The 18051-nt window shown below is 44.2% G+C and overlaps 1 protein-coding gene and 1 long non-coding RNA gene across 2 annotated transcripts in view; one reads left to right on the top strand and one right to left on the bottom strand.

Annotated features, from left to right (window-relative positions):
* Positions 1-475: 475 nt before the first annotated feature.
* On the bottom strand, positions 476-2843 carry LOC134153683 (uncharacterized). Its single transcript, XR_009961200.1, has 2 exons — positions 2504-2843; positions 476-624 (listed from the first exon to the last, which is right to left on the bottom strand). It is a non-coding gene; the product is annotated as an uncharacterized LOC134153683 (long non-coding RNA).
* Positions 2844-3547: 704 nt separating this feature from the next.
* Positions 3548-18051, top strand: part of ZSWIM6 (zinc finger SWIM-type containing 6) — a 110288-nt gene continuing 95784 nt past the window's right edge. Inside the window, exon 1 of the mRNA XM_062600037.1 lies at positions 3548-4064. Coding sequence (XP_062456021.1) covers positions 3548-4064 — 517 coding nt within the window. The remainder of the gene's footprint in view (positions 4065-18051) is intronic.

Here is an 18051-nt window from a genome sequence, read left to right as displayed (position 1 = left end):
CTTTAACACACCTTAATTTCTTCCCTGGGATTAACATTCTTCCCAGTTGCTTTCAAAAAGATAAATGAACTCAAAGGGCAATGCTAGCAGGACAGAGGAACTTCAGGCTTAGATTATAACTTGTAAACTGCTAGTGCTACTGTTGTGGTACAGGTACATCAACGAAGAAGGAGCCCAGAAGTGCACCTGATGCTTGTAGCATCACCTCAAGAACAGACACCATTACTTCTTCATTTACTCCCTAGCCCAGAAAAGAAAAAAGCTTAAGTAGCATCCTGTGTAGCTATGAATATTCATAGACTTAATGGGAAGCAGCTATTCCTGCTGAGTGGTAGGTGAACGAAACAGGTGCATCTTTGGGCTTTTTCATCTGCTTTTCTCTAGCATTTCTTAAGTCAGTTTTTGATTATTCTTTTCCACAGATCTGAAAAGGTAGAAGAATTACTAAGTTGAAATAACTGACTCATGGGCTACCTTCACTTGTCACAGATATTTTATTTCCCATTGGCAAACTTCTCATTCTTCTTATTTCTCAATTTTTAGTATACATCTTGTTTATTACAACATGAAGAATTCTTCCAGTGGTATTAGGGTGTCATTTTTATCACAGCAGGTGGCTAAGACCTAGTAAAGAACAAGTCATGTAGAAGAGCATTTTTACTTACTTGCTATTTCTGTTTAAAACAGAAATAATGCTCAAACAACACAAGAAAAATCGCTTCAAGATGTGGAGAATTCTTAACAAAGATTAAGTAATGGGGACAAAATTAAACATTTATTTCTTCTGATCATATATATAAATATATAGGCAATCAAAGTTATTCATTTTTTACCTTCTACATTCCTCTTTCTCCACCCTCAGAAATATTGAAATCAATACTGTTTTAATAGCAAAAGAAAACACAATGTCCTTATTTCTTGCCTGTAATGTTTAGGCTCCCAAATACTCCCCAAATTTAGTAAAGTTAAGTAGATCCCTTGGGAGACGCACGCCTAAAATGATGAAAAGCCAGCTGACATCCTAGCAAGGTGCTTACCCCTCAAGGGTGACCATTTTTACTTGGGAAACACTTTGCATCAGTCTACACTCATTTGCCTTCCAGAAGGTCGCTCTCATGATCCCAAAGAAAAAAAAAAAACAAGTTGTAGAATATGCAGAAAATAAGGTGCACTGAACATAGTTTAGACCCTGTTAGTCTGCAGTTTAAGCATCTTAATTTAAAACCTTTAATTGTTTTCTTAATATGAACAAATAGCGATAATAAAAAAGCAAAAAAAGTTCAGTTCCTAGCCACAGAAAAATTCTCTCGAGAAATTACAAACCAATGCTACTAAAAACTTAGTAGCATACCGAAAAGCCAATATTTGTGTGTTCTAAACCATTGTCAGCTCTTCCATCAATCTTTCTCTAGAAATCTAAATCAGCAAGGTTGATAAAGTTGACTGAATTTCTAATTCATTTTTAACAGCAAATGCAGCTTCTGCAAAACTATTCAAACACCTGTTTTAAAAATAAATTATTGCCCTAGTCTAAGTTCTGGGGGAAAATTAAAATAGGTATTAAGTTTCAATGATGCTGATAGCTTGATGCTATTTGTATTTCCCAGGTCTAATGCCTGTCACTCTCGACATTCTTTAAGCAGTATTCCCTGATGGAGCCAAGTCCCCTGATGTGCACCTCCCAACAAGCAGTTATATTGCATCATGGAAAATGTAGTCCATCTGGATAACTTAGCCTACATGAGCAAATGAGGCAATAAGGCACTCTAATTATGGATTCTGCATCACGTGTCAGCAACTGCTATTCATTGCTAAAAGGAAGCAAGATATATAGGTGTTTCCTCTACTGTAAGTTACTGTAAGTAAAAAAATGCTATTTTCAAAGTAAGCTTTATCAGAACGTTTAATTCCATTAAAAAGAAGAAGAGTTGATTGTTCTAAAATAAGGTTTTATCAAAGTCTTCCCCCATGAAAGGAAGAAAAGTTATCCGCTTTATTAGTTAGCCCTAATCTTTCCTGCGTTGTATTTCTACAATATTTTGCATCTGCAGCCTGGCTGTAATTAGGGCTAGAATTGTATCCGTTCTTCCCTGCTGCAAGCAGATGTAACAGCACGCAGACTTCATTCAGGGTTTACTCTGTCTGATTTAGGGATCTTGTATTCTGATTTTGAGCCTGCTATTGTGTTTTCTTTTTCAAGTAAGGGCATTTAATCTGAACAGCCAATATGATTTTTGAATGGTTTATTTGAGTCGATCCTAAAAATAATAATAATAAAAAAAATCTTTTCATTTTACGCACTGTGGAAACTGCTAGCGTTACACCCATTACACCCACTTGCTAAAAATTAACTAGAACAGACGGTTATTACCAGCTTTTTATATATATATATATATATATATATGTATATACACACATATACATATACACATATATATATATATATAAAATAGATCTTTCAACGCCAAAGCAAACATATTTTAACTGCGCTGAATTTACTCACTGCGGGTTGTGGCACCAAGCCCTTCACCTTGGGCTGCCGGGGCGATTCCAGCCCGGCCATCTGCGGAGCGAGGCGCTAACGTCCAGCTCGCGCCGCGCGCGGCGTAACGGCCGCGACAGCGCGCGTGGGGCCGCGCCCGGCCCGGACGCCGCGGCTACCGTAGTGCCTCTGATAGCCGCGTAGCCTGAGGGCGCGGGGCAGGCTGCTTGCGTCACGCATGAGGAAACCGACCGCGGCTCCTGCCCCAGGGGAGACCCCAAACCGGTTTCACCCCACAGAGACGCGCCCAGGGCTATTTCAGTCGCGCGTGGAAAACGACCCCGGCTCCTGCCCCAGAGGCGGGAGCCCAGGCCCCTCTCTCCCCGCGCCGGGCCGCAGCCGGTGCGAGCCGGCCGGGGGCGCCTCTCACCTGCTCTCCGCCGCGTCCGCGCCGTCTCGCCGCAGCTCGGGCGCCGGCAGCGCCCCGGCTGAGCGGCTGGCGGGGGGCCAGCCCCCGCCTTCCCCCGGGGCGGCGGCCGCCGCCGCCGCTCCCGTGCCATTACCGTATTTCCCTGCGCCCGCTCCCCCGCCCGCCGGCTTTCCCAGCAGAGGTGACCGGGTGAGGCGGCGGCGGCCCCGCCCCCGCATTCCATCCCCTACATGGTGCGACTGAGGGCGCCGCCGGCACCGCCCCCTTTTCCCACCAGGCGCGCGGGGCGCGCCCGGGCTTGCGCGCGTGACATCAGCGGAGGGCGCGGACGAGGAGGCGGCGCCACCGCGGCCCCGCCCCAGGCCGAGCAGGGGAGCGCGCGCGCGCCCCGCCGCACCCTCCCCCGCGGGGCGCGCGGCGCGGCGCGAGCCTTCCTCGGGCCGTTCTATTTATGTTTGTGGCGCCGATTTGCATGAGGCGCCGCCCCCTGGCCGTGGGCGAGGCGGGAGGCCCCGCCCCCGCGGCCATGTAGGGGCAGGGGGCGGGGCGCGCCGCGCTCGCGGCCGCTCGCCCGCTTCCTGGTGCCGTTTATAGGGTACAGCCACTTCCGCCGCCCGCTTAGAAGCGGCGCGATCATGGCGGAGCGCGGTCAGCTCCCTCCCCCCGCGAAGCGCCTCTGCTGCAGACCCGGCTATGGCTCGGGGTGCAGGCCGGGCCAGCGGGCGGGCGGCGCCGGACCCGGCGGCGGGGCGCTCTGCGCCGGACCCTCCTCTGCAGCTGCCGCCGCCGCGCTGGGGCTGCTGCCGCTCGGCAAGACCCAGAGCCCCGAGTCCCTGCTGGACATCGCGGCTCGCAAGGTGGCCGAGAAGTGGCCGTTCCAGCGGGTGGAGGAGCGCTTCGAGCGGATCCCGGAGCCGGTGCAGCGCAGGATCGTCTACTGGTCCTTCCCCCGCAGCGAGAGGGAGATCTGCATGTACTCCTCCTTCAACACCGGCGCCGAGGACCCCGCCGCCGCCGCCCCCGGCGCGGCCGCCGCCGGCACCGCGCCCGGCGCCGCCGCCGACGCGGCCGCCGCCGACGAGAACCGCCTGCCCTTCCGCAGGGGCATCGCGCTGCTCGACGGCGGCTGCGTCGATAACGTCCTGCAAGTCGGTGAGTCACCGGCCGCGGCCGCGCTGCGGGGCCGCGCCGCGCCGTGCCGGGCCGTGCCGGGCGCGGGACCCCCTCGGCGCCGCCACCTGTAATCCCCGCCGCCGCCGCGCCCGGCGGGGGGCGACGGCCGGAGCGCCCTTGCGCGGCGGTCCGCGCCGCTCCGCTCCGCGCCGCGCCGCCACCCTCGCGCGCGGGCCGTGCAACTTCCTCCGCCGCCCGCCGGGACTCCTCCGCCCGCCCCGAGGCGGCCGCGGCCGGGCGCGCTGCCCCCGCCGGCCGCCGCAATCCGGGTCCCCCGCGCGCCCCCAGCCACGATGGAGCGGAGCCGCCGCCGCCCCCTCCCGCCGGGCCGCGGCCGCGGGGGGAAGTGAATCAGCAGAAGGCGGCGGCGGGGAGGGGGCGGACTGCGCGCTTCTCCGAGAGAAAGACGGGGCGGCGAGTGCGGGAGCCCAGCGCGGCGGCGGCGGCGGCGGCGGGCGGCGAACAAAGGCCCTTCCCGGGCAGCGGCGCCGCCGCGGCCGCCCGTGACAGCGGCGCGGACACGCACACGCGCGGACACGCACACGCGCGGCCGCTCGCGCTCCCGCCGGAACAATGCTGCCGCCGCCGCGCCCGGCCGCGCCGCGCCGCGCCGCTCCGCTCCTCCCGCGGCCCCGGAGGTGGGTGCAGGCCCCGCCCGGGCGGGGGGCGCTCCCCGGTGCGGCCCCCCCGGCGGCGGGGGGCGGTCGGGCCGCGGCCGCTTTGTGCGCGCTGCTGCGCGCCGCCAGGCGCTGCCCGGCGGAGCGGGAGGGGGCCGGGCACTTTGTTCTCATTTTCATGTTTATTTGTGTCCTTTTCAGTTTTCTGGCGCTCCCCCTCCCCCCTCCCCGAAACGGGAAGCCAGACAAAAGAGGCTCTTTATTTCTGCTCGCCGCCGGCGGAGCGGCGAGGCCGTGACAAAGGGCGAGCGGGGCGCCGGGCCGGGCCGGGCCGCGCCGCTCCGCCGGGCTCCCCGCGGGCCGCCGCTCGCCGGGGCGGGGGCCGGCGGGGCCCCGCGTCCGGCCCGCGGGGAGCCCGGCGCTGCGGCACGGCCGCCTGCTTCCCGACGGGAAGCTGCTGCTTCTCCAGGGTTCCGTGCCCTTCCCTTCGCCTAGGGGCAGTTCGGCTTGGAGACAATCGCTCTTTTTTTTTTTTCCCCTTTTTCCTTTCTTTTTTCAAAATCTAATTAACTTTCTTATAAGAGTTTCATCTTTTGGCTTTCCTTTCCTTTCCAAAGGTCTGAGGCATATCTGTGGTTCCTCAGGACTGGCAAAACCAGAAGTAGGGCTTTCTTGGTTTGGTTGGCAATGCTGAGATTTTTTTTTTTTTTTTTCTTGCACTTGATTCTGTTTGCAAGCAATGAGGAATGACAGGAGTGCACATAGGGAGGGTTTCTTGGCTGATTACATTTAAGCCAGGAATTCGCTGTGAAAATAAAGCCAAGGGGCGATAAATAAAAGATGCAATCTTCTCCAGGAGACAGACACCCAGCGTGGGCTTTACTTTGCTTGCTTTCAGCAGTGGAATAGGCCTCAGTGAGTAGTTGTGAAAGAAAAAGTAACTTTTTGTATAGCTTCAGAAAGGAGGGGGGCATTGAGTAATGTTGGCAAGGGTCAATGTGAAGAAAGAAAATATGCATAAATACGACTGAAGTGTTGACTGCTGCTTCTGGAGCCCTTAAACACATTCCAAACAAACGCTATACATACTACTGAAAATACACTCTTTTTTTTTGCTTATGAGAGCCTCTTCTGGAAAGCTGTGCAAAAATAGTGGAAACTGGTGATATGAAACATGCCAGTTGCTGTGACGGAGGCTTTTGGCTTGGCCTGCGTGGGAGCACGGGAACACTTCGGGTGGGCTGGGCTCTCACAGGAAACTTGTATAATTTGGGGTAGCTGTGTCATTAGGGCTGGTAAAGACTCTTGCCGATGCAATACTCCCTGTGAAGCAAAAAGGTGCAACTGTGAAAGCAAATTCAACTGCAGTGAGTTATATTGGGTGGAGAATGGAATTGGTTCCATATAATACAGCTGAATATGTAGCATTGAGGAAAACTTAATGTTGAGTTTATATAAGTGCATGTTTAGTGACCGTATAAATGTGAACTTATGTTCTTTGCAGTATGAGTAATGGAAACTCTGTAAATGTTTACTATTGTACTATGGAAAAGTGCAGTTATTGGACAAAGTACATCTTATTACGTATCAATTGTAACAGCCTTACTTTTTACACTAAGTATTACTATAAACAGGGAATGCAGGATTTGGTATCTGATGGAGATGCGTAAATTTCATTTTTAGAGCTGGTTAATGGAACCATTTGCTTCTGAATTTTATGTTTTTGCAATCTAGCTGCGTATAAACATCCAGTCAAATTTATCATAGCAACTTTCTTAAAGCAGTAGAACTTAAACCTTGTTTCTTTTTCTAAAACTCTTCGTCTTACACTGCTTCAGGCCCCCTTTAACTTTTGTCTCCCTTCTATAATTAAAAGAAAATCCTCAATAAAAGGAAGATAACTTATTAGTCACAAACGGTTTTAATAATCAAGCAGAAAAGCTGTCTGCTAGTGTATTTTGAAGTTAAATGATGTTGTTTCAGTGTAATAATTAGTGTCACTTCATTTTGAAGATTTTTCTCAAAAGAAGTTGGTTTAAAAACTATTAGCATCAAATTTATTGATAGCCTTTTTTAATTTTTAATTTTTTTTGTCTGGCTTGAACCAGACAGAGGATTTTCTTTTTCCTTAGCTTATTTAAAAAGATTCAGAATTCAGGCTCCTAAAACAAACCTTTTGAACTATATAAAACAAAGCTTTTCTGCTATACTTGTTTTTTGCTTATTTCAAACTAAATATTTTTAGTGATAATTGCAGTCTAAACATGAAAACACTTTGCGTAAATACAACAATCTGGAAGGAAAATTAGAAATTGACTGTGTGAATTCGGCCAAATGAAACAGGGATGCCAAGAGTGAGCAGACAGTTTTAGTTGGTGAAGTGTATATTTGGTTTCTGAGGTTAGTCCTGAATTAGTGTACAGTACTGTATTGTCGTCACAGCTGTGTCTGTCAAGGTTAGGAAGAAGCGTGATCCCTCAATAGCACAGCTGACCTGGCGAGGGCCCTTGGCGCAGCTATTCTGGGAGCGGGGGGAGCCCGGTGCTCCGTGTTGGTATGACTTCTTGCTTGGGGAAAGGCAGGCTGCAGTGCTCAGCGCTGCTCCTGCAGCTGCATCCACGTTCGAAGCTCTTGAAGTGATTTTCTGACGTGTCATGTAATCACTCCTTGGATATTCTTGTCCGTCTTTAATTTGAGGTCGGCCTGTTCTTGCTGCGTAGACCTCGTTTGCTCACGCAGGCCTTCCTTTAAGGCGTTACAGCCCTTTACGCGGTCCTGTAGGGCTTTGTAATCACTGTAGTCATGCCTCTTAGGTATGAATGGCCAGAGAGTGAGTTGGAGGGAAGAAACTCCTAAGGAAGACAAATGATGTAAAGAACTAATTGACTGGTGCTTACCACAGCTCTAGAATTTAATGTTAATATTGTAAGCTGGGAGAAAAGCCTACCTTGCCTCCGGAAGAGGGTTCGGCCGAACAGAATCGTCACTGTGGAACTGCAGATTCATTCTCCACAGCACATCAGTGAGATGTGGTGGGGGATGTAGCTAAAAAGTGAAACTTCTCAAGTGTAAACTAATCCTTGGAACTCCCTGGATGTTTCCTTAGTTGATTCTTAAATGAAGTTAAAAGACTTGTGACTTTATAGTTCTCTTTCAGGGAGAGGTATTTATCTTCTGACTCAGAGGTGCTTTTATCATCTATTGTTGCAGTTAATTATTCCCCCATCTTCTTTTTTTGCAAATATGAGCTAAAACTTGGTAATTGCTTTCAGAACCAGGGGAAGCTTTTTTTTCTTTCTTTCTCTTTTTTTTTCTTTGAACCAGAAACAGAAAGCTTTACAAGATTATGTTGGTTACTGCTCTCTAATTCTGGTTGAAAGCAATCTATATTTATTGTGTTCAGCAACTTTTAGATCCTTTCCAAGGATGATGATTCTTGTAAATCATTTCTTTTTGTTCTTCATAGCCATTTTTGCCCAAAGTATCATGAAATTGCAAAACAAATGGAATTTGTTTTGTAAATATAAAGTTTAATTGTTACAATGCCAACAGTATTTTGTGAAACACCTTTCTGTTGATAAAATGACACTGCATATTTTATTATCAAAGCTGGCACAAACATCTTTGTGCCATGAATTGAAATGCATCTTTTGGCAGACATGATGTTCTCCACTGAAGCACGCAATATATACCTAATTGTTGATAAAACTTTTAAGACATGTGGATTTAGTAAAACATTTTTTTTAAATGTAAGTAATACTAAAATACATGACTCACCTAAGGCTGTCATTTTGGAGCTGTAAGCAGTTTGTTTTGCATTAACTCTTCGGTGTCTTGTGCTTCTGATTTGTCGTGGTATGTGTAGTGACCCTTTTCCAGCAGGAGAAGGTTGTGCTAAACTTCTTGTCCTCCTCAAATAGGCAGAGTTTGGCGTATCTGCTGACATGCTGCAGAAACAAGCATGGTTTTTTCAACAGTCAGCCTGATGTTGGGGTTTTGTTAGGAATGTATGACTAAAACAAGTAATCCAGAATTTGTTAATACAATATTGTGGTAGGGGAGTAAACAAATGTCTGACTTCTTACTGATTTTTTTTTTTTTTTTTGAATAAGTTCCAAGACTATTATGGTCTTGCAAAAATATCTTCAGTGATTCCAGTTTCAGTTCACTTTAAGAAGCATCTACCAATGTTTGAGTTCCGTAACAGAAACCAGTGAACTCATTTTTAAAGATTTCTTTCTGAAAGAGAGACATCTGAATGTATTCCAGTTTCCTTGTTAGATTTGGAATGCAATGTATTAATTAAGGAACACACAAGCTATTTTCAGTGTGTATGCATGTGTGCTCTAATGTACTATACTTGACCTTGAATAATTTATTTGGAAACCTTAAAAAAAAAAAAAAAAGTTTTCTTTCAAGACCAGATTACTAAACGTGGAAAACTTAAATCAGCTCATGTCTTTTTTTAATCTTTCCTAAAATATCTAAGATATGAGTTTCAAGAGAAAGTAAATGCTTTAAACATTCCAAGAGGTGAAAATAAGGCTTATATTATTTTTCTTTGTAATTATTAATGCAGAATGATTCTTTAAAAGGACAATGCTATTACTTCTGTTCCAGAGTTACTTTTAAGGAGAAACAATGAGCTGTAACTCATTTCCCATTACAATCTTTAAAACACAGAAATCTCCTTTATAGAAACTTTCATGTTGTGTTGACCTTAAGAGAAAAAAAAATCATTATTTTTATATCAGTTTTTCTCATGTTTTATTTCCCCTCTAATTTCAAGGCTTTCTTCACTTCCAAGTAAACAATTTCCATTTTCAAAGCTTTATTTTTGTTTAAGAAATTGATTCCATCTCTGTATATGATGAGATGTTTTCATATGTAGCAGTTCTTGAATTGGAGCCAGTTGTCATGCCAGCAGCTGATGCTTTCTTGTGTTTTTTTCCTTTTTCCTCTCTCTCTCTTGTCTAACTTTCAGAGATGAAATTAATTAAAAGCAAATTCTGTATGTCAGGATAGGCTGAAGCTGTTTGAAAGTGAGTACTGGATAAATTGATTCGCTTAATCTGTAACTATTCCTGGTTGCTATGTTTTGCCATAGTGTTTGCTATTTTTCTCATAAACCTGTGAAAATGAACCTCTATATAAGACAAGGGGACTGACTGTTAACAAAAATCAGCCTATTTATAATAGGAGGAAGTGTGTTATCATGTATAGCAATTTTTACTAGTGAGAAAAATGTGATAAGTTGCACAATATATGATACATCTTTGTGTTTTAATATAACCTCCTATCTAGGTAGTCTAGTTACTATATTAAGACAAATCCTCAAGTTTTTTAGTAACAAAATACTGATACAAAGTTATAGTTTAGAAAACATTGCCACTCCTTAACTTTCTTTCTCTTTAGCATACTTTCCTTGGGGATTAGGTGGGAGAATTTACTGTACTTTAAAAACAAAAATAAACTGTTTTTACTGTCAGGCTATCCTAATTTTTGAACATGCTCTCTGTGACGGGAACTAATTTGAAATTTTAAAAAGCTTTCATCTGTAACAAGGGTACAGATTTAATGTGAATTCTGATTGCCTGGAATGCAGTCGGCCTGAGAGCATGTGAATACTTGAGTACTGTCCAATAACTACACTTGTTGTTCTGGGAGTTCTGTCTCCTTGAACTTCCAGTTTTTCCCCTTGGTTTACAATCTAAACTACCTGTGTAAAATGCCGTTCTCTGCTGGATGTGTATGTAGTTCCTGACGTGGCTCCCTAACCTTCAGCGACCTGGATCTCCAGAGATGTCGGCTGGTGCTGTTCGCTGGTTTGCATCCTCCGCCCTACTGTTAAGGGCCAGGGTGTCTGGAGAGCCTGTGATCTAAGTCACTGTCTGAAAATATCTCCTTTTTTCTGACTTAATACTGCAGATGTGTAAACAGACCAGGGGAGTGTAAGCTTCTAATAGTAACTGAAGAGTAGAGAATTCCTTTGCGGTTAAGTGAGAACTGATAAAAGGCCTCCTGTAGGAACTTAGTGGTTGTACGAAAGACTACTTCTGATTTGACACGGCTCCTTGTAGACTGAATTGTCTCTTAATGCAGACTTTTTACCTATATTTGATTAAACCTTTCTGAAAATTGAAAAACAAGGTGCAGAAGAGGAGAATCTCTATCTGTGTTTAAAGTGCATTTTAAGATAATTGTGATGTGCACCATCACATGCTTTAAAAAGGAGAGCTTTTTTTTTCTTTAACCCTCTTTTGCTGTTGCAAGTGAGTGCATTTGACAACTTTTATAATATCTGGAAGTTTTTGCTTCCCAAATGCATGGGCAATGGCTGAGAAGGACTGACGTTAATTGGAAGGATGCAGTAAAACCTGTCAGTAAGTTTAGATGTGTACTATTAGAGCTAGCCGATCGGATAAATTGGAAGCTCATTTACTGAATTAATGTGCTAAAAATTCAGGTGTCTTTCTTCTTGTCCTGCTTTATTTAACAGTCTGCCTGTTTACATAAGTCATCTTTCATTGTTAATTGGTGTCAGACCTTTAATACATGATAGAATTGTCTGAAAACTGTGTATGTGGGGGGGAAATGGCATAATAGGAAGAAATTTCACAGAAGTAGGCATTAATATATCTGGTCTTTTTTGGCCAAAAGTTAATTACATTCAAACAATCATTTTAAGGACTGAGAAAATCAAATGTTACATAGCTATATGACTTCTAAGAAATGAGACACTTTGTTGTATGCATGCCAAGCTTAACTGCTAACTGGTTACTGACAGCCAGTAGTAATGCAAATACGGTGCAGGAATTGTGCAGCTGACTACGATGTTTAATTTATACTGACTAATGATATAAAGAACATTTGACCATTGAGGCACTTAAAATTGGATAAACTGTTTTATAAAGTGTATTACAGATTGTAAATTTGCCTCACACTAGATCAAGTTCACATGTATTCTAATTATGTTCACATTTTTAATATTAAACTTGTGTTAACAGCAAGACTTTTGGTAAAGGTTTTTATCAGCATTGACTCTTTTGGATTTCCTTTTGCTTGGAGTTTAACTTTTTCCTACTTTATACTAATAGTGTGTCTTCTGCATACACATGCTCAGCAATGCGTGCTGAGCATAGAGACAGCACAAACTCTCTTCATCAAATAGGCTTCTAGCTTACCCTGGTCAGGAACAGCTGGTGAGTTTTATTAATATTTAATTTCTAGTTTCAGTTTTGATATTTTGACCAGTCTAAAATTCATAGAGCATCAATCCATATTTGGTAATTAGTGATGAGCTTGAGAGTACATCTGTGGAAAGTATAAGTAAATGCAAATAGTGTTGTTGACAGGGTTTCACGTGCTTGGTAGCTGGTCATCTTTGCCAGTTCAGTTTTGGCTTTGGTGGATAAAATGTCTGTAAGGAATTTATTAGCAAAAGTGTTTATAGATATTATTCCTGGAATCTTCTGGAAAACAGGAGCGGGTTACTGAGGCTGAGTGAAGGATTTCACAGTAAGCTATTGATTACTTGCACAGCAGTAGCCTCAGTAAAGTGCTTCTCTTCCTTTCCATTTTTGTGGAATACAATGCACTGCTTTGGGCACTTGAGAAGTAGTCTTAGTAAAACCTTCCTTTGCATATTTACGAAGTTGGCCTCAGTGACCACGCTGAGTGTGACATGGGATGCTTCATGACATTTCTGCTGTCCACTGGCTTTAACAGTTGAACAGGGAAGAATTGATGGTCTAAATGAATTGTTTCATGTATTGACTGCCAGAAGGAATCCTGGAATGCTTTCATTAAGAAATACTCTGCTATGACCAATGACAACTGGGACAACTGGCTGACTGCTGCTGTTTTAGATGCAAACTGAGTCTCAGTTCCTCCATTGATTTAGGTTGTAAACTGAAACCTTGCAAACTGACTACAATTAGCGTCTTGGGGATAAAATATCAAGTCCATTATATTCTCTATCTGTGTCTAGATTTAGTGTAGCTATATTACATATGAGCTTGAAGCTTCAATTTTGCTTCTTCTAGCGCAGAGGGATGAGGACGATATGAAATGTGTAACTCTTTTTTTAGCTCTTTGTTATTGCAAGCCATGATATGTGAGAGAACCATTGTGCAGTTCTTGGTCAAATCTAAGTGCATGAATAGAGATGACTTCAGCTGATCGTGCTACTCAGGAATGGTAGATGGCGACTAGAAATGGGATTTGGTGTAACAGATGCATGGGATAAGGAAACTGACAATAACTTGATCAGTGCAACTTAGAAATTTTAGAAGCAGCATACTGCTTAGTTTTGCTGACAGCTTTCAGTGATCAAACTTTACGTTGTTTGTCATGTATCCTGGCAGCAATGCACAGGAACTAATTCGTAGTTACATATATGAGACTGTCAGGAGTGAAGAAGCATTTAGGAGTAAATAAGAGTTTGGCACATGCTCTTGAAGAGAAGATGAATGGTAAAGTGCTGGGCTGACCTTTATAGATGAGAGGCTAGGAGAAGTGGGGCGGTAATGTCTGTGATGAGGTAGAGGTCAAAGAGAGCTCAGTAGATCCCGGAAGAGGGGTATTTAGTGAGGGTACAACGTGAGCGACTGTTCTGTCTATCTGGTCTACTTGCAGTGGGTATTAGCAAAGACATGGAAGCTGATGGATTATTTCCTACAAAATGAAACTAAGCTTTTAAAATGAACAGTGGATTGGCAAGACTTGACTGTCCTGTAGCTTTTGAAACCATAAAAGGTGCTTAAGGTTGTGAACTGGGTCTTCTCTGTATTTTTCTATTTTATTTCTAAAACTGGAATTTGGATGTAAGATATCTGACATACTGAGGAAATAGCACTTTCTGAAGAAAGTGCTAACTTTTTGTTTAAACTGTGGGATGTTTGTCAGACTGTCTTTCAAGTTCATCAAAAGTGGAAGCTACTTCTCGTGGGTCACAGAGGCTCTGTAGTCACAGTGGTAAAACAAAGCCATTTATTTTAGCATTAAATATATATCGGTAGGCTCCTGTATGGAATAAAACTATCTATCTATCTATCTATATCTATCTACATATATATATATATTTTACCAAAAAGAATAGTCAAACTGCATCTTAATTCTTCTTAACAAGCACTAAGTGGCTTAAATTTAAGGTATTTTGTATTGCAAAAAGAAGAATTGGGCAGGGATGTGTTTTCTTATCCTTTTGTTTCCCAGTAATAAATATTTGTGGTACCTAGATACACGAGCAACTGAGAGGTATTTTTTTATTTTTGTTTTTTAGGGCTATGTATTGTATGTATTACATACAACCTTGGGAAAGTTAGTGTAGAACAAAGGTGACTATTGTAATATCAATAGTTAAAAGAGCTGAAGTTCTTTTTTTTTTTTTTTTGGATTTGAAAGGAAAGACTTATGTTTGCACAGGAAAAAGGGACAAGGAAGTGTGCTGATGTAGTCAGAGAACTGAATACTCCCAATACATAGAGTAGCCTCAGAAGGAGCAAGATGGCAGTAAGATCAAAGCTGCTACTTCCTGATGACTCAAGCATGTGAAAGGATAGCCAGTGAAATGTTAGACTGGATAAATGGAAAGAGATGTGAATCATGGGCTAGCACTTCAGTGAATCCCTGCCTATAATGAGGACTTCCCCTCCCTTGAATAACAAAAGGAAGTTAAGAAGTAGGGATAACTGTTGAGAAACATCTACTGAAAGGAGGAAGCAGAGGAGGATGACTATGCAATGAGACAGTAAGCTGTGATTTTTAGGAAGTAAAAAGAGAACCACAAAAGCCAGTGAAGGTCAAAAGTTCTCAGAAGAGTCACAATCTGTAGAAGCACTGAAAGGTAGAGGAATCCAAATCCTGAAATGTATCCAGAAAGATCTTTGGTGAGAGCAGTTCCAGTTCAGGGACATCCTGGTGGAAGCAGGAAATGCTCAATTGCTGAACTGCATCCCAGAGAAGGGCCTCAGTGTACTCAACTACCAGGCTGTGAGAGGAGGTGGGTAGTGTTGTGGGGAAGGTGGTATGATACAACATGAGCACCTCTGACAGAAGTTACCTGGAGGAATGAGGTGGGGGAAAGAATGATATAGGTGCAGTCAGCAGCAGCAGTGTACGAAAAGACTGTGTTAACAGCAAACATGTAGTTTAATTGGTAGGCAGCAGAGAGGGTTATTTAACTGTGTTTTGGTAAGACAGTCTGGAAGGGGTGAATTGGATAGGATCTTTGGTAAGGAAATTAATGCCCTGAGCCTGGGGGTGGGGGAGTGTGGTATGTGGGAGTAAGAGGAAGTCAGAGCAGATCCAGCTGTCCTGCTGGTGCTGCCAGCTTGCACTGGGTTGAAGTGCCTGTCGTAGTACAGTGGGAAGGGTATCTATGCAGTGTGGTCTGGAGGTGAAATGCAGAAGAAGTAGGCTTGTATGATTTAATCTTTGATGGGTAGCTGGGGTGCAAGTTGCCAGGAGAATGTTCAGCACAGGCTGGAGGGACCTTTGGGTTGTCCCTGGCAGAGCTCAGTGCTGTCACACTGCTGTCAGCATCTGAGCAGCTTCCTTCCACAGGCAAAAGCACTGCCAGACTTTTAGTCAGTTTGCTTTTCTAGCGAACCAAATGTATTTGTGAGCAAGTGGCTGTTGTGAGGTTTGTTAGTAGCCTGCTCTCCATATATCTAGCAGCAGTGTCTAGTGTGGTTGTTGTGTCTGATTTAGCTCCAATATGGGCATGCTAGTGCCATGATACAGGTACGGGGAATTGGCCTTTTGGTGAAGGGGACTCCGTGAGCTCTAACTGTGCACGTCCACTGTTCAGAGCCTATTGCGTGGGCCTACAAATCCTGGACTGTGTCACAGAGGTGATGTACTGATCAAAGGCTGATACCAGTAGCATAAGCTCTCTGTAAATACAGGTTTAAAGCTAAAATATAACCTTGATGTCTATCTTTTTTTCTAAGACTGGTAACCTTAGGTTGCTTTGCAAAGATTATAAATGACAAAGGCCATAAACCTTTACTCTGAGACAAGCTGAAAGTGTATTTCCAGTAACAATTCAGCAATGTTATCACTCTTTCCCCCTCCCTTTTTCTAGGGAGTGGGCACATTCCTTGCTGACCAAGCCTGCTGCTGTAAGGAAGCCTGCTGAAACAGCAACAAAGTATGGTCATAACACTTCCTTGTGAGCGCAGGACTTGATGTTCTCCAGAAGTCTGTTCTAGCAAACTTGCTCCCTCTTGTCTCTAGGTGAACTCTTCTGAGAACGAACTATGAAACAAGCCTATCAAAATAAACGTGTTCCATTGTGAAATGCTCTAGTCATGAATATGGTAAATGAAATAACTCATTTATTGTGCTGTGACTCATTTACTGTTCTGTGCCTCATTGTGTAACTCTTGGAACAGAAAATATGGATTGCTGTGTTTATAAGCTTGTATTTTTGAAAAGATTTTTTCATGATTCTCATTTTACAACTTCACCTACTGTGAAGACCACTGTGTGCTTCACGCTAAGATTTCATGTTTGCTTTAGGCTGGCTTAAACACAGGCTACTATCGAAGGGACATTGGTATTCTCCTCAAGCTCTCACCTTGTGCCAGGGTTCATGTAGCTGCATGTGATGTTGCATGGTGCGCCAGAGAACTGGCCTGGTTGAGGATTCAGATTTCACTAGGTGAGTTTTACCTTGTTGATTGGCTGTGTAAATGCTACTGTTGGTTCAAGGGAAAGGAAATCGGAAGAGGGGGGTGCAGAAAAGCATGAGAAGTTCATGAAGCCCTGACTACTGCCTGGAAAGGGGATGGTTGTTGTGCTTGGGAATTTGCTCTTGGCAAAAGGTGACCTGATTGTTCCAGAGACTGGAAGGGACTGTGATGTGTGTTGGGCTTATGTGAGTGAGGATAGGTTAGATCCATCTTCCACACCCTATTCATTCATAATAATATTTTTCCTTGTTACGAAACTTTGACTAAGAGGTGAGTGTTTTGTTTTTCCTCCCCCTACTTCTTCCCCCTGCTTCCCTCCTTTGGTTAAAAGAAAACCAGATAAATATTTGCCTGAAGAGTACGGGAAATAGGAAAGAATCCTTAACTACTTGCTCTGATTATACATGTTCACTTATTTCTACCTCTATACAGCTTTCGCATCAGATGCTTCTCCCTTCCCTCCCTCCCTTTCCAAAGTTCAAATGCTGCCTGTACTGGGGAGACAGAATAATAAGAATAATAAGAAAAAACTTTCAAAGCAATTTTTCTTTATTATTCCCAGGTGTCTGAGTGGTGACCAGGTTACATGTTCCATATTTTTTGTGTATAGCTATTGACTTAAGTTGCTGAAATAAGTGTTAACAGCTTTTTGTTCTGTTAGCCTTGCTGTGCCAGCATAGCTAAGAATGAGCTGCTCCTCTCTGTTTCTTAGGCTGCAATGAGTTGCACCTATACAGCCTCGTCTGCAGTTGTAGCAGAGATTTTTAGCTGCCTTGCAGAATCTTTATTACTGATGGTAATGCCAGTAATGGAAGGAAGTGATACAGTGACTTGTAGATTTCAAGCTGAGTTTGTAAGGCTTGGGGAGGGAAATCTTTACTGTTTGTAAACTGAGAACTCTTGATATGGACCTCACTGAGAATCTAAAATAGCTGGGGGAGGGGGGAGTCCACTCTCATTGCTGCTTTCCCAAGTAGAGTAGCAGCTGAGCAGAGTTGCTGCTTTTGAATAGCTTGTACAGTGTGCTAGGACAGACAACTGCTTCTCTAAGTGAGTCCTGTTTACTGAAATTTGTATCTTAAGGACTAGAATAAAGCAGAAGTGTGATCTAATCCTTAAGGATGTGACTAACACAGAACCAAGCATACCATGATGGGGGGAGGAAGTGCATTTAAAACCCTGTTGCGTACTCGGCAGTGTGGAAGAGCAGAAATGGCTTCCCTTTACTGTAAAGGGAAGAGTGATTTTGTAGGGCTTTGCGTGTGTCTGTGTGGGTAGGATGCTTTGGTTTTCTCAACTGCTTAGGCAGGGGAGATGAAAGCTTATTCCTGTTTCAATGAGAACAGATTGATCCCGGTTGCTTGCTTCCTAGAGTTCTCCTATAGCTCTGCCTAGGGGATTGTGGCTCTGCATAGACTCTAAGGTATGCATAGGTGAGAACCTGTGCCTTAAATTGTACAGTATTTAAACAGAGTACTTCAGTTTTCCTGGTTGTCTGCTGCTGGAAAGCAGTTTGCATGACCTCAAATCTGAACTGAAGTGTCTAGTTTCCTACCTAACTTCTGCAGATAGTGTTTGTCGTGAATGTACGTGCTTATCTGAGCTCCTAGACCAAATGCATTCTTATTGGGGAAAGTGAAGTTATTCAGT

Source organism: Rhea pennata, chromosome Z (genome assembly GCF_028389875.1).
Source record: "Rhea pennata isolate bPtePen1 chromosome Z, bPtePen1.pri, whole genome shotgun sequence".
Classification (NCBI taxonomy): Eukaryota; Metazoa; Chordata; class Aves; order Rheiformes; family Rheidae; genus Rhea; species Rhea pennata.
This window is presented reverse-complemented; position numbering and strand designations above follow the sequence as displayed.